The following is a 16,998-nucleotide window of genomic DNA, read 5'->3' as shown; positions in this document are numbered from 1 at the left end:
GGAGTGTTGCATGCAGTTCTGGTCACTACATTACAGGAAGGATATAATTGCTCTGGAGAGAGTGCAGAGGAGATTTACAAGAATGTCGCCAGGGCTTGAGGGTTGCAGTTATGGGGAAGGTTTGGATAGGTTGGGGTTGTTTCCCTCGAATTGAGGAAGCTGAGGGATGACTTGATTGGGGTGTACAGAATTATGAGGAGCCTAGATAGCGTAGACAGTAATGACCTGTTTTCCATGGCGAGGAGGTCGGTTACCAGGGGACACAGATTTAAGGTGATCGGTAGAAGGATTAGACGGGAAAGGAGGGGAAATGTTTTCACCCAGAGGGTGGTGGGTGCCTGGAATTCACTGCCAGGATCAGTGGTGGAGGCAGAGACCCTCAATTCTTTTAAAATGTACCTGGACATGCACCTAAGTTGCTGTAACCTGCGGGGCTATGGACCAGGTGCTGGAAGGTGGGATTAGTTTGGGTGGATAGCTTATTCGACCAGCAGGGACATGATGGGCTGAATAGTCTCCTTCTGCACTGTATTTTGTTCTGTGTTCTATGTTCTAGACATGAATGATGCCAATGATTAAGGTGAAACACCTGGGGCATATCAAATATGAGAACCCCAGATGGATGAGAAATAAAAGATTACAATTGTATCCAGTGTGATGGGGGAATGGGCTTGCATCTAGCAGATGACATTTAGGGCCCGTGGTGAGTCTGAAGGCAGCGAGTGCATTTAATCGGGCGGGTTGGTGGTGGGTGGGCACCCCGCCACCTTCCTGCCTCCACCTCAAGTTTGTGGCGGGAAGGCCTGTAGACGGCCTTCCCACCCCACCGCTAATTGAAGCCCTTAAGTGGGCAATTAATGCCCAAATAAGGGCCTTTTCCCAGAGCCGCTGGTATCAGCCCAGTGGGGGCAGGCCTGTCACCACGTCGGGAGCATGATGAGCAAACCTGTGCAAGTTGCTTGCTGGCTCCCGGGATGGGATGAGCGGGGGAGGGGGTTCCCACATTCAAAGGGGGTTCCTCAGGAAGGGGGGAGCCCACTGAGAACCACCCCACTGCTTTGGCTGCCAACCCCCTACACCCCCTCCCCATGATCCCCACTCTGCGAAACCCTTCCTACCATCACTCATCTGTGGCCAGGGTCCATCGATGATCCTGGGCCTTGGGATAGTGCAATAATGGCAGCAGCCACCACCTCCCCACTGGTGCTGTTAAGTAAAAGAGCTGTTGCCCTCTGATTGGCTGGCAGCTCTCAGCAGGCGGGACTTCCGTCCTGGGGTCCTTAATCCCGGGGAAGGCCAACTGATTCCCATATAAGTGCCCGAATGGCACATAATGTGGCAGGCCTTCTCGAAAATAGGCAACGGAGGGCTGTCACTGGCCCTTCAGCCAGCAGGTGAGATCCCCGTCGCCTCCATTAAATACCACCCAAAATGTGGATAAATGTAGTGTTATGCACAAGGGTAGGGCTAATGTACATGTGTATACTATGCTGAGTTCTTAATTAAAATCTGTAGAGTGGGAAAGAGACGGAGGAGGCATAAGTGCATGAATCCTCTAAAGGTTCATGACCAATGCTGAGAAGCTATTGTGAAAACAAATGGAGTATTAGGATGTATAGCCAGGATAATCTAATAAGAAATAAAATGTACCATAGTGCCCTTGTACTAAATTTTGATGAGAAATCTACAAGAATACTGTGTCCAGTTCTGGTTGTCCCCCATGGTTGGACATATAGAGGCCCTGGAAAAAGTTCAGAGGAATTCTACTAGATTAATATATAGTTTAAAAACCCTTAGTTAGCATCATAGGCTCAGAGATTTGGGTCTTCATACTCTAGAAAAGTGCAGACTTCAGGTGATCAAAGAATTTAAAATGATGAAGGGATTAGATTGTGTCCATGTGGATAGGTTATTTGAATTAGATAGGTTAGGGAGAACAAAGCGACATGCATAGAAGTTGCATAAGCATAGAATTAGGTTAGATGGTTGGATGGTTTTCTTTCTTTTCACAGGTCATAGGAATAAGTTACTTGTTTCTGCAGTGAGTGTGGGACTTACTGGTTGCTGGATAGCATTGCTATTTCGTTGGAACTTGACTGAATGAGACAGGTTTGAAGGACCAGTTGGTCTTTGCCTGTCCGTCCTTTTTGTACACTCATAATCCAGAACTTATTTCCAGTATAATTGCCTTACTTCTGACCTCAATTTTGACCTTTCCTCTCATGTGACTCAAACTGGGGTATACCTCCATAGGCACAGTGCTTGAAACTTCCCAAGTGGTCACTTTACATCTGTGAGTTTAGACAATAAGTTTTGGGAGGGTATTTCAACACACATATTGGGCTGAATTTTACAATCACGCCAAGCAAAAGCAATGGCAGCCTGCCCATACGGGCTGTATGTCGCGGAGCCGCCGCGGTCCTAAGCGCCGTGGCTCATTTAAATAGCTGGGACAGACCACCACAACCCACCCCCCACCCCCCCCGATCAGCTGCAGGCACTGACGCCATTTTTAAAGGGCTTTGAACCCTACCGTTAAATTTAAATAAAGATACAGTGAATAAAAAAATTAAATACATTTATTTTGCCCAGCTCCCACCCGCCCAATAACCATAAAATTGATTACTTGCCCTCTCCCCCGCAAAACACTTAACCTAGCCCACCTGACCTTCCCCCCACCCCGGCAAGTGCATGAATTTTAACCTCAAACCCTTCCCACCATCCCTACACCAATGATGTTACTGTGATCCCATTTCCTCTTCTCCCACACTAAGAAACCTACCTCCTTCCCCCTCCCCCTCCCCACGTCTTCTGTCTCGATTCCCTGGACAGGGATCTGATGGCGCAGGAGTGCCGCCAGCGGCACCAAGATCGCAGTGGGACAGAAGGCGGTGGCATAAGTATAATTAATGCACTCACTTTAATTTATTTACATATTCAAATGGGGGTCCTGTCACCAAACAGCGGGGGGCTACCACGAGGTCTCACCGCCGCCGGCAATATCGGGCCGGGCCCTCCTGGCGTTGGGGTGCGTGGTGGCCCTCTCCCGGAGGCATTTTCCAGCCTCCCCCCAGGCCATGAACTCCGATGTCAGGAGGGTCTGTAAAATCCAACCCATTATTACAACCTATCCTGTCCTCATCTGAGTGATGAAATTCCTATCTTTGCTAATTTGTAGTGGGCATATCATGTATTCATTTCCACTTTTTCCTCTTACGTCCTCTTGAGTGCAGTGCACACATCACTGGATACCATTCAGGAACTTGATTTTTCCTCACCTTAGCCTGGAAACACTAAGCACAACTGTACCATCTTCACCACTGCCCTGTTGAAATTAGCATATACCAGGTATCTTCCTGGCTGATACCTGCCAAACCACCAATAAGCCTAAATATTTTCTTATTGTTGAGTAAAGGCCATGTGAACATACAGACCAATTGTTATCCAAAATAAGTACCAACCTTTCATATATATTTCTAGAATAGTGGCGTTGTACTTGATGAAATTAACCTGTTCTTCAGAAGACAAGATTTCCACTTTGTAGGCTACATAAAACAAAACCAGTTTTAATATTTTTAAATAATAACAAATCTTTGAGAAAACAAATAAAATGGAGCATGGTGGAACTACATTCCTGCACTTGTAGACCTTGAATTTGAATCCAGTTAAATCAAGAGGAATGAAGGTGTCTCATCCAGGATTGCTGTTGAATGGGTGTTGTTGGCAAGTTGAGAGCTTCTTTGATCAGTTGCTCCAAAACTACTGCCACACTAGCTGCAGGAGTATGTTTCAAAGCCCGATACACCAAGTCACCTTTGGTATAAATTGTTGCAGAGTGGGACTTTATTTAAAATCTTAATTAAGTTGAAAAGAAATTTCTGGCAGCAGAGATGGGCAACTTTGTAATCATGTTTGATATTGTCATTATCGCATATTTACCTGATTACAAAACTGGATGAAATTAAGATCCTAAGTAACGTAAGTTAGGACAGTCTAAATCCAATCACAAAGGATAGTGGTCTTGTACAAAACTATACTGCCATAGAGGAAAAGTACATGGGAAATGATATTGTTACGGTGGGCAAGTAGAGACTATTTTGGAGTCACAGCGAGGTACTTTTGGGGCAACAGGAATATGTGGAAAGTAGTGTATTGCATCTTATCAGCATCACACCCCCTGAGAGTTTTTAAAGCTGTGACTGCCATGATACAAAAAGTAGAAACTATAAAATTATCCACCGCTGTCCATGAGTAAACAATGACGTATACCAGAAAAAACAGCAAACCTTAACAACTATTATCTATGCCAAATGACTTGGAGAAATTAAAAATGTTCTGTTAGTTGAATTGTAGCTTTGTAAAATATTAATTATGCTTAAACAATAGATTCTTTTTCATCAACAGGAATAAACAATAAATCAAAATTTCAAAATACTTACCATAAACCGGCCCTTTACTGCATGCAGCTTCATATTTATCATGGACATTGAGAGTTAAATCCAGTGGCAGCTGCATTTCACTGCACTCCGCTGAACCACAGAAAAAAGATTAAAAAAGACCTCATACTGAAAACGAACTAAAGAAATACAACACATAAAATAGTAGAGCCATCCATATATTAATAAAAATCATATTTAACTTTTACCAAGAATATTTCTCGAAGAATTCTAAGAGAAATGTTATATTTGAAATAAAAAAGGTAAATTATAAAAATGATTTAATGTTTTAATTTACAGTGCAGTTTTTTCATCGGTCACAAAATGCATGAGCTATTAAAATGTAAAATAGGATCCTATAATTTGCTTGTAGAAATAGGTGAAAAATAATTAACCAGAAATGTCATTAATGTAGGTAGAAACATGAAACTGGTACTTCATTTTCTTTGTATTAAGGTACCATGGCTTGTCCCATGATACTCTATTTTTAATTATAGTTTCCTAGGTAATACTTGTAAATACAATTAGTCAACTAAATAAAATACACTTTTTTTTTACCTTGCATGCATTTGCACTCATCTCCACTGCAGAGCTTTAAAAGCTTATTATCTCCACTTGGGTTGTAAAAGATAGTGCACCTTCTGTCTACAGGAATAAAACAAATTAAATTTCACATCTAATATGTTTTAGCATATTTCCAATTAATCCTGCACTGACTGAATATCAGAATCAATGCATTTATGTCATGACTAATGACTTAATTTCATATTAACAACTCTCTCAACCATTTACCGTTTCCTCATCAAGCTACTTGGTCACTAAGTATTATTTAACAGCAGCACTAAACAATAAAAATGAAGTTAAAAGATGTTGAAGGTAATTGGAATATGCAATTAAGGGTTTTATGACCCAGTTAATTTCACAGTAAGAGTTGGATTTATTTTAAATCCCTGTAGAAATTATAAAATGGCATGGCAACATTCTAGGCTACTAATCTTTCATCAGGGAAGGATAACAGATACTGTGAAAGTCATCCAAAATCTGAAGCATTACAGATTGTCTAAAAAGTGAATTCTCTATGTACCATGAAACCTGGAAACACTCCAAATGGAAGAAACATCAAAATGTCCTAAGCCAAAGTCATTCTTGTGACATTTGCCTGAGATATCCATTTGCACTGTATTAAGCAATTAGCATTATATCTACCCAAACCTGGCAGAGTTCAGTCACTGTACCTGAAGGCACATTAGTAGAGAACATGCAACCAGGGCTGTTAATACAGTGGACAGATTTTCTTGTTAGGAGAAGGTCCCTCTATGAGACCATGCCAAATGGTTCATGTAGCTGGCAACAGACTCCAATCCAAGACTCTTCAGGCTCTTAATGTTCTTCTTGCTGATCCCTTTGAATTAATTGTGTGACTACCTCTGCTGGAACCTTCATGATCCTTGACACCGAACCAGACTTTATTGCAGGATTTCCCCAGATCTGTCTAAAGACCTGATGTGCTGCTTCAGCATGGCAATGGTGCATCCTATGATGATTGTCTTAGAAGCATGAATCTCATTAGACCTATTTTCAACTGGTGTAAAGGTGTCATGAACAGGGCTGCAGAAGGTTGCCATCCTGCCACTTTTCTTTGTAGGTCAAATATTAGTGGCAGGATGGATTGCCTTAAATGAAATCACTGCGACAGCTGTGTGGAAAGTAAGCACTGACTTGTATAGTGCAGCGCTGGTGGTCACATATATGCTAATTTAAAATTAGGAAGCATGTAGGGCCAAATGAGTGCAGTTTATTATCCCATGGACCTGCATAAATCCTGCCACTCTGTAAAATCCTGTAAAAAATTGCAATCCCTTGACATGCTGTCCATGGGGGTGAAATTGCTTGATCAAACTGTTAATACATCAGTAATTTGTTTAATGCATCCATGGACAGCTGATTGGCTTACATTACTGATGTTCCCAATGGCAGCCTGAAATGATCCTCAAGTATAAACGTTTTTGGCAATTGTCACCTTGACTGCTACTGGTAGTGCCATTCCTGTTAAAAGAGTCTGTCTGCAGGTCACATTGGAACATACAGTACAGCTTCCCTTGTGCACAGACAACTGAAGCATGTGCACCTCTGTTGGCAGATAGGTGCAGACTGCCTTGGGCACACCCTGACCTGCCTTTGTTGGTCCCCCATCTTTCTCCAAGAAGTACAAGTACAAGAGAATTCCATGGGAAAACTCACTGTATTATGGTCAGATGTGAAAAATGACAGGGGCTGCACAATTGCCTCAAAGGCTAATTATCATCTAAGTGGCAATAGAAAAATAAAAGATAAAAGAAATAAAAATAGCATCCAAATGTTTCTTCTAAGTTGATAGTGCTGTTTAAATCTACTTCTGTAACAGCAAAACCTGAGTATTTTATACGGTAGATATATGAAACATGTTGGCTGGGATCTTGTTCTCCTCTCAACGTCAGGCTCCGTGGCAGTGAGGTTGGGGGGGGGGGTGGGTGGGGCAGGAAGATCGGATCTACCCACCACGGAACCCGACATCAGGATGGCCGGGCCCAATCTTCCCGGCAGCGGGGAAGCTCCGTGGCAGGCCCTCCACCGCTCTGTGACAGGACTCGTTTGCATGAATTAAAATGAAAACTGGAGCGATCTTACCTGCAGTTCCAGACCTTCAGCATGATGTGCGGCACTCATGCGCCTTCACTTTCTGGTCCAGGGAAAGCTGGCACCACTGAGATGGGGAAGGGGTGAACTTTGCATTTATTGCGTAGTTGAGGGGAGGGGTGGGAAAGGGGTCAACTCTGCATTTAGTGCAGTTGGTGGGGGGGAAGGGGTAAACTCTGCATTGGTAGTGTAGTTGGGGGGGAAAGGGGGCAACACTGCTGTTTCTTTACAGGGCTGGCAGCCCTTTATAAATGGCACCAGCGCTTGCTCAGAAACAATTGACGCCTTTTACGGTGTCACTGAGGCTGCCACCGCCACATAATTGGGGCAGTGGCAGCCACCCTGCATATGGTAATGAGCCACCGGGCTCAAGATTGCAGTGGCATGATGGTACGCGGCCCGTCTGTGCTGGCCACCTATTTTTATGCCCCCCGCTACACCCTGCGGCAGGATCACAAGATTCAGCCCGTTGTGTCAGCAAGAATGATAGGGAATTGCAAACTAGTGGGTGTTTTGGCACTGCTGAAAATCACTACTGGGAACACTATCATTGTGCAAAATAGGAAGAAGATATGTGAATATGGATCTCTCCACCTTTTTCTGATCAGTTACACTCATTTTATGCCCATTTATTGGATAACACTAATTTAAAAATGGTCAGCTGATCTTTATTTGGTTAGGCATAACAGAAGAGCAGTGGTTTACCTGGTGAATGATAGCTATAGACTGTGAAAGGAGCTGGGGTTACCATTCCAACTTTCATCATTTCATAAACATGAAATCCAACACAGAAGAAGTTGTCTGATGGAATCTAAAATAAAAAGCAAAGAATGTAAAGTGCTAGCTTAAGACTTGCAACTTTTTGAGGAATCAATGGATAGTAGCACAAAACATGCAATAGCAAAAAGGCTTTCACTCCATCTGATTTTGTTTACCATCAACTGAAAATGGAAAGTAATGGTTCACAGGACAGAAATGAATTTTTATAACTTAAACTTAACATGAAGTTAAAATTTCTGCTTTTTTGACGTTCAGGTTAAGACACATTGTTCAGACAATGTAAAGAAAATCCTCATTGCATTGGACCTATGCTTCACCTGAAATAGAATCAAGAATGTTCGAAATGGGTTAACATTTTGGCTGGGATCCCTAAATAGTCACATTTTAGGGGTTGGCTATTTAGGACTGAGATGAGGAAAAATTTCTTCACTCAAAGAGTTGTGAATCTCTGGAATTCTATACCCCGGGGGCTATGGATGCTCAGCCAATGAGTATATTCAAAACTGAGATTGATGGATTTTGGGCACTAAGAATCAAGGGATATGGGAATAGGGTGGGAAAGTAGAGTTGATGTCGAAGTTCAGCCATGATCTGAATGAGTGGCAGAGCAGGCTTGAGGGGCCATATGGCCTACTCCAGCTTCTATTTCTTATGTTCTTACCTGGAATGTTAACCTATCATTATTTTTCAGTTGACAACTTATTACATGTATATTTTCAGCAATTTCAGGTCTCAGCATTCACATTTTTCTTTGGTTTCTTGCCATACTTTACCCGAATGTGAAGCACTTGTCGCAATCACTGGAATGAGAACATTCTGTTGCTCACTGTGATAGTCCCTTCCCTTAATCAACACAAAGTTTAAACAGAAGAGAAAGTAAACAAGAATGGAATTCTCAAATTTCTTACTGAATCCATTTGAAGAATGACACTCTTATCTGATATTCTGTAGTCGGTAATAAACCCATCAACTCCATTTAATAGCTAAAACAAAGGAAACAAAGTTTAATATTAGAATCATTACAATTTTAACTTTAAATATGAAATAACATATTTATAAGTGCTTAACTATTTTTAAATCTTCCTCTTCCGGCATTAAACCTGTGTTCAAGGTTATCTCCATCACAGAATGTTCTGATTCCAATACAGATTCTTGAGATCTAGGGTTATATCTAGAAACAAGAATTAAAAATCATTTAATGAGCCAATTTTGCAGTCAATTTGCAAAATGTATTTGTGATATTTTAGTGACATTGGGCTAGATTTTCAAAGTACTTTATAAAATATACAATGAAAGTGGAACTAACAAATGATTTCTATATAAATCTGCAGCTCTCTCCTACTTTCAAAGTTCTTTGCAGAATTTCAGTGTCCTTGCTAAGTTATCCCACTGAAAGATTGGGTAGTGCTGCAAGTTAACAAATTCATTCCCACCCGCACCAGATCAGATAAAGGGCTGAATTTTTGCCCTAATACGGGGGAAGAACAGAGGCAGGTGAGTGTGTAATTTTGCCAGTTTGTCGCCACCAGCCCTGGCCCTGGACCATTTTCCCAAAGGTAAGTTAAAAGCCAATTAAGGCCAACTATCAGAGGCTGACTGGAATTTTTCAGTCGGCCTGTGCTCCAGGCAGGCTTTGAGGTCCTCCCCTACTTGGCCACAGCCCTCCACAATGGTGGCTTGGCAACTGTGGCCATTTTTTAATTCAAAAATTTTAAATAGCCCCCGGGCCACCTTACTTGCAACGGCAGGCTGCAACTCCTTTGGTGCTGGAGGACCTCCTATTTGCTCTCCAGCTGCGAGACCCCGCCCGCATCCTTAGTCGGATAGCAATTAGCCAATTCATCGAAAATCACTGCCCGGTGACTGCTCCTGACACAGTGCGGGGTCGGGACCCCCATTTGACCCTGACATCAAGGTCCTAACCTAAAACCCCAAATCCTGTCCAATAATTCACAAGTCTGTAAAATGTAAATTATTTCTAACATTAAAGAGGAAGATATGTGTGTGCTCATCAGTAGCTAAGGTTTGCACATTATTACCAAATTTTACACTTTAAAAGCTGCTAGTTGAAACAATCTCATGAACTTAGGTCTAATGGAAGTAGAGGGTAAATCAATATTTGAAGCGTTAAAATGCTAAGCTTGCTTGAGCATTTATTTTACCACTGCCACTGAAACAATTCTGATGCATTAAAACAGAGTATTCTTGAGACCAGAGACAAAACTTTGCTAAGCAAAAACAATAATCAGGCATGACTGGTTTCAGATAATTTGTAGGGAAATATTTTCATTTTTATGATGCTGCATATTAAAAGGCTCAATTTTAATTGCAAAGTAATGGAAGTTGCAGGAAACAAAGGGCTGAATTTTATCAGCGTGCCACACTCTGCAGCAGTATGCACTGAAAGCAGCGGCCTTCCAACATGCATATGCTGCCGCACAGCCCCTGCAATATTACGTGTGGGGGCTCATTTAAATGGAGGGGCAGAGCGGCCACCCTGACAATGTAGAGGGGGCAGCTGCCGCATCCATGGCAACGGCGTCTAGTGCCACCGCGCAGGCGCCATTTTTAAAGGGCTTCAAGCCCTTAGAAGAAATGTGAATTTTTAAAGGCACAGTTTTTAACATTGCAATTAAACAATTAAATAAAAGCTGGAGGGCCTTTTCCATCCACCCAACCCCCACCCCCCCCATGTTTGCTTTTGGGCCTTTTGCTCCAAAATTAACTTTATTCCTGACCCGAATTTCCCCCCCCCAGTCTTCTCACATTTGCTCTTCAACCCCTTTCCAACATCCCCACAGCCAATAAAAGTGTTATCCCCACTCCCCCACCCCTCCCGCCCTGATAATTTTATTCCTCCCCCCTCCCCACCAGTGTCTCGCGAGTTGCGTTCAGCGTCCGTAAAATCGGCGTGGGACGGCCACCGCCAGCAGGTAAGTTAATTTGCATCTTATTTATGTTCATTTAAATATTTAGATGAAGGTCTCGAAGGAGAGCTGGGTGCTGCTTAGTCCTGCCCTTGTTACATCAAACGACAAGGGGCATATCTGGGGATGTCACTGAGTACCTTGGGAATCCTGCCCAGCTCACCCCTTGATAAGCTCTGAATGTACTGTATTGAACTGGCTGACTGTATTGTGATAGCTAAGCAATGTATACTGTCTTGTCTGTCGGGAGATATAAATAAAAAGTTCAATATGGCTGCTCCCAGTAAAGACCTCATGTAGAATTACTCTGTGAATGCACTGTACAATCACTCAGTCATTAGTGCTTCTTATTAAGACTAGACTTACTTTGCACAAGCTTCTAGGCGATAAACTGTTTCAACTCCTGGAGGACTCATATCTGCATTTAAAGAACATTATTATTATATCAGAAGCAAGAGCTGAGTGAACCAAATCAAAAATAATTTTTTGGCATATAAACAATATGTATTTTTAACAAAAGTATTGGTAATATGCAAGAGTGGCAAAGAAAACACATTTTTGCAGACAATAAAACTGAACATTGAACAGTTGCAGCAGAATTTGCATACTTGAAATGGCAATATAAACAAACATTTAACAAAAGCCTGCTTGTTCTTCAAGAAGAGGTAGCTGCCTCTCCCTTCTCCAGGTCACCCCTCATCCTCTCAATTTCTCAACTCTCCTCCTATTTGCATCCTTCCCTCCTGGTCAGTTACCCACTCTTCCAAGACCTACCTAAGGGGCACTGCCATGACTCAATGGCCCTAAATTCAAATGGTCTTCGCCAGCAAGCTGCCTGGAGATGCCCAGCAGGTGTCTACTCACCAATCTGATGTAAATGAGGTCCAAGGCCCAATATCCGGTGGGCCTCGGGCCTACCCGTCCTGGTGCAGGGATCGCTCCATGTCCAGTTCATGCCAGCAATTTTGTCTACACTAAGCAATTCTCTAGTAAAAATTACTCTTTTATGAAATATTACATACAGAAAAAGAAAATTATACAAAACAGGATTAATTCTTAAGCATAGTAATATTCAGAAAAGTAATTCCACAGTAGATCATAATATAACTACTGACCTGAAATAGTTTTTGTGGCTTTTATTGTTAAAGAGAAATCACAAGTTTCACTGGATGTGCCAATGATGTAATATACACGCCTCATCTATGTGTAAAACAGGATGCAGTCAAACAAAGCAGTTTTGAAACATATGGCTTTCTAAGTACTTTTAAAAAATAATTTGAAGCATTTAATTTATTTGGAAAATTCAGCAATGTTGTATGATGACTATATTGGTTGAATATTGCTCATGGCTACAGATTGAAGTGGTTTCCTTGAATTATTCCCCTGAACAATTTTTTTCAGCTTATCTGCCTGTGCTTGGAGGAAATCCGATGTAACATATCAGCTTTGTACTCAATTAGATATCAAGGGAAGGGACTATTTTAATTTTTGTCTCTCTTAATCAGGGTGGTGTTGCAAGTGTTACAGTTGGTTTAAGTGTTCACATGATGCACAAAAAATTGGTCAGAACAAAATTAGCTTGAAACCCCTGCTGGAAAATGTGCACTGGGCAAAGACAGGGTCAGCCTTAGCTGTGATTATATTCATCCCTAAATTACCAGTATACTACGACTGATGGCTCACACATCAAATCACTGCCCATTTTTCAATGTGTGGCTACGTGACTGGCTATGAAAAGAATGTTACTGCAAATACCCTGTTTACCTTACCTGAGTCACTCCCTTCAAGAGAGAAAGGCTAAAGGGAGTAAAATTGCAACAGAAAAGAAAACAACTGTAAAATAGGTTTGTGGATCATGGATATTAAAAGCTAGACTATATGAAATTTGATGCCAAGACCTTTGCTGCACTGGAGGCTGGGAAGTGAGGTCCAGTCCAGATCAGAGAGATGGGATAGTGAGGCTGGAATGGAGAGAGGCAGGAGTGGAACGGCATGTAGCTCTGCTTTTCTCAACAGTCTTAACTACTGCTCCAGATTTAGTGTGGCCAGGAATACAAAACAGGGAACTTTAATTAGGAAATATGGGAAAAGGAACAGGCTGGTAAAGGAACAAGTGGAAAGAACAACAGGAAATGGAGCATGTGAAGCCAAGAAATTTAAAAGGAGAAGAAGGGGAGGCCAAGATGGGACAGAATTTTTCCAGGTTAGCATGAGAGGATAACATTTTTATTCAAAAGTAAATGCAGAGAAAATTGTGTTTTCTTTTCAGATTGCATAGCAAGAACTGACGGAAAATAGTGAAGTAAGTTTAAGGTGTCCCAACAATAAGTCTCCTATGCAAACCCATTGATCATAGAACCATAGAATGATACAGCGCAGGAAGAATCCATTTGGCCCATTGTGCCTGTGCTGGCTCTTTGGTAGATCTAGCCAATTAATCCCTCTTCCTTCTCTTTTCTCATAGCCTTGTAATTTTTTTCCCTTCAAAGATTTATCCAATTCTCTTTAGAATGTTACTATTGAATCTGCTTCCACCTCCCTTTTAGGCACTGCATTCCAGATCACAACAATTCACTGTCTAAAAAAATGTTTCCTCATGTTGCCTCTGGTCCTTTTACCAATCACCTTAAATCAGTATCTTCTTGTTACCAGCCTTTCTACCAGCAGAAATGATTTCTCCTAATTTCTTCTATCAAAAGCATTTGTGATATTAAACATCTCTTAACCTTCGCTGCTCTAAGGAGAACAACACCAGCTTCTGCAGACTTTCCACAGAACTGAAGTCCCTCATCTCTGGTACCATTCTAGTAAATCTCTTCTGCACCCTCTCCAAGGCCTTGACATGCTTCCTAACGTTTGGTGTCCAAAATTGAACACAGTACTCCAGCTGAGGTCTAACTAGTGTTTTATAAAGATTTAGCATAACTTCCTTTCTTTTGTGCTCTTTTCCTCTATTCATAAAGCCAACATTTTTATATGCTTTTTTAAAGTCTTCTTAACATGTCCTACCAGCTTCAAAGATTTGTGTACATATACCCCCAGATCTCCCTGTTCCTACAACTGCCTTAAAATTGCACCATTTAGTTTATATCACCTTTCTTCATTTTTCCTACCAAAATGTATACATGGAGAAATAAATTTAAATACATTTGCACTATAAGCCAATGATCCATGGAGGAATAATTTTAAACATATTATCAGGGTGAGCTCGGTTGTACATCAGGAAGTAAATATGTTTCTATTGTAAGCTCATTTGTACATTGAAAAGTAAATTCCAGTGCAAGCCCCTGGTATGTGCAGAAATAAATTTAAATTTCCAGTATAGAGCAATACTAAGGGTCCCAGGTTGAACCACTGGCCAAGTCTTCTGTGAGGCTTCCAGCATGTAGCAAGCATCATAAGCCTGAATATGACAATGAAAGTGATGAAAAATGGACTCTAAAAATTGAGCGCTAAAGAATAAATCACAAGTGATTATCTTTAATTTTTACAGATAAAGCTAAAGCTAAACAAGTGTGCTTGATCTGTAATTCAAAGCTGTGCTAAACTAATGTACTTGATTTATAGTACAATTGTTGCAGTAATGAAATATTTGATGAAATGACAAACACCATTACAAAAGTCTTCAATCTTCATTTCATGCCTCTTATCCTTCTGCTCTGAAATCATACAAATAAAAGTTGAAGCTTTGAAAGCGTTATGTAAACATTCCTCAATATTTGGAGATCTGCACCATTGGACCCACCATGGAATAGCAAGGGAAGCATCATGACAAGTGTTGTATGTTGGAAAGTGAAGCAAATGCTTTAGTCATACTAAGGTTGTGAAAGAAGTAGCAAATTCAAGGTTTAATGAGAGGATAATGAAAGGCATTGGGTGTAACATTGGCAGCACAAAACAAGCAATAATAGATTGGCAACCTATTTTACGCCCCTATTAATCAATATTAATATACAATCAAAATCAGTAATAATATAATCACTTGAGTTCAGCTTGGACTACAGACTCGAAGCTCACTTGCAGTTTTAGTAAGCAGACCTACAGTCAAACTAACTGAATAGCTCTGCTGTACAGTAATTCAAGTACTTCTCTTTTTTCCATCATAAAACATAGCTTTGTAATTTGCAATTTTCTGTGGCAAATGAACAAGTATCTGTGAATCAATCACAGCCACAGGTGTAGGTGGCTATGATACACTGACAAGCAGTTATGTGAAGAAAGACAATTAACTAACTTATGGAAGATCCGGAACGATCCTGATTGGGAATTTTGGATTACAAAAGATTAGGTATACATCAATTGTAGACAAAGTTATGATCTTGATTCTTCTAATGATTGAAGTCCATCCAATAGGACAGGATGATCAGACACATCTAGTGATCACCAACTTCCCTGCAGTCTCTTCAGTATATAGCAATCACATTAAAATTCCAAAGGTGGAGGTTCATCATTGCGTACTAGGTACAAAGAAGGATTTCAATTGTTTCTTGTGTAACTGATTACTGGATGACATTTGGCTGAATTTTATAAGCCCGCCGCCGATTTTGGCAGCGGGCAAAAAAAATGGCAGCCCACCCACGCGGGCCGCATGCCAATGAGCTGCCACGATTCCAAGCACGGTGACTCATTTAAATAGCTGGGGTGGGCTGCATCCCCGATCACGTGGAGGAGGCGAGCTGTCTGTCCCCGGCAATAGTGTCAGCTGCCTGTGCGCAGGCATTGACGCATTTTTAAAGGGCTGTTCACCCTACTGGCATATTTAAATATTTGAAGAAAGATTAAATGAAAATAAATAAATACATCTCTTTTTCCCCTCTCACATCCCCCCAATAACAATTAAATTAATTATTTGCCCTGCCCTCCCACAAAACCTTTACCATCTGACCTCCTCCTGCCCAAACTTTAACCTACAACCCTTCCCACCATTCCCTACACCCATGATGCTAATTTGACCCCGTTCCACACCCCCTCCTGCACTGAGAAATTTACCTCCTCCCTCCTCCCCACCAGTGTTGCGCCTCGCTTCCCCGCACAGGGATCTGAAGGCGCAGGAGTGCCAGCTGCTGGGCCGAAGATCACAGTGGGACATCAAGACTAATGATAAGTACATGCAAATATATTAATTTATTTTATTTGCATATGGTGATTGTGCTCCCGTCGCCAAGTGGCAGGGGGGTCCATCATGGTGCCCCGCCACCGCTGGGAGGATCGGGCCAGGCCCTGCTGGTGTTGAGGTTTGTGGCAGGCCTCATCCGGGGTCATCTTCAGGCCATCTCCCACCCCATCCCCTGCCACAGATCCCAATGTCGAGGGCTCCTTAAAATCCAGCCCGTTGTGCAAGTAGGGCAAATAACCTCTGAACAGGCTACTTTTAATTATTTGAATTCTTATCCCTTACCACTTGAGTTCATTTTTTGTGCGATGCAATAGTGTAAAGACAACAATTTGTTACTTACATTAACAATGGCTGTGCCAGTCCTGCCAGTAGTTCTTACAACTACATTATCATCTTTCTCAATCTGCAAAATATAGGAAAAAAGGAAAAAAATACTGACAATATCAAATAAAATGAAAAGTAACAGTATAATGAAGCATCCTCCGCCCTTGTTTTCCAAATTTGCAAACTTCAGTAAATGCAAACCAAACCATACCGTACCAGTAGTAACTTACCTCCAGCGGTCTTGCAAATGCTTTTTGTTCATTCAGTTCAAACTGCTGAATGTTGCCAAGACTTCTGTAGTCTACTATTATTGACAAATCAAGCTTAGTACGCTTCATATTAATAACATATTCTGTGAGACCTTCAAGGGCTGTTACAGTATCCTGCCATTAAAAAAAACTTGTCATTTAGAATTTATTATGGGTACACCATGAAAACTAAACAACTCCCTTACTTATAGCTGAAAAGGAGACAAAAAGTAATAAAAAGAAAAAAAAGTAATATAAGAAACAAATAAAAATTATAACAATGTATTATACAGCATCAGTTATCCTATAAATGTGCCTGGAGCACAAAAAAACTCTGCTTTCTGATTGACTCAAATTTCCCAGAAACCAAACACTTTACCCGACCACTTCATTGTCGCTCACCACATCTTACACAAACTTCTAGTTACCCTCTGACTCGCTGTGAGCAATGCCATAGGTGATCCATTTAAAAATCAACCGATTTAAAAAGT

General features: G+C 41.4%; 1 protein-coding gene across 2 annotated transcripts in view; it reads right to left on the bottom strand.

Moving 5' to 3' along the window:
• c5 (complement component 5) overlaps positions 1 to 16,998 on the bottom strand; it is a 141,806-nt gene that overhangs the window by 9,195 nt on the left and 115,613 nt on the right. Inside the window, exons 30-39 of one of the 2 annotated variants that reach the window (XM_068012360.1) lie at positions 16,490 to 16,642; positions 16,276 to 16,338; positions 11,935 to 12,019; positions 11,186 to 11,237; positions 8,961 to 9,063; positions 8,801 to 8,875; positions 7,818 to 7,923; positions 4,995 to 5,081; positions 4,440 to 4,529; positions 3,462 to 3,545 (exon numbers count right to left, since the gene is read on the bottom strand). In XM_068012360.1, coding sequence (XP_067868461.1) covers positions 3,462 to 3,545; positions 4,440 to 4,529; positions 4,995 to 5,081; positions 7,818 to 7,923; positions 8,801 to 8,875; positions 8,961 to 9,063; positions 11,186 to 11,237; positions 11,935 to 12,019; positions 16,276 to 16,338; positions 16,490 to 16,642 — 898 coding nt within the window. Of the gene's footprint in view, positions 1 to 3,461; positions 3,546 to 4,439; positions 4,577 to 4,994; positions 5,082 to 7,817; positions 7,924 to 8,800; positions 8,876 to 8,960; positions 9,064 to 11,185; positions 11,238 to 11,934; positions 12,020 to 16,275; positions 16,339 to 16,489; positions 16,643 to 16,998 lie in introns of those variants that run through there. The other variant, XR_010968995.1, reaches the window with a different exon arrangement.

Source organism: Heterodontus francisci, chromosome 32 (genome assembly GCF_036365525.1).
Source record: "Heterodontus francisci isolate sHetFra1 chromosome 32, sHetFra1.hap1, whole genome shotgun sequence".
Taxonomy (NCBI): Eukaryota; Metazoa; Chordata; class Chondrichthyes; order Heterodontiformes; family Heterodontidae; genus Heterodontus; species Heterodontus francisci.
This window is presented reverse-complemented; position numbering and strand designations above follow the sequence as displayed.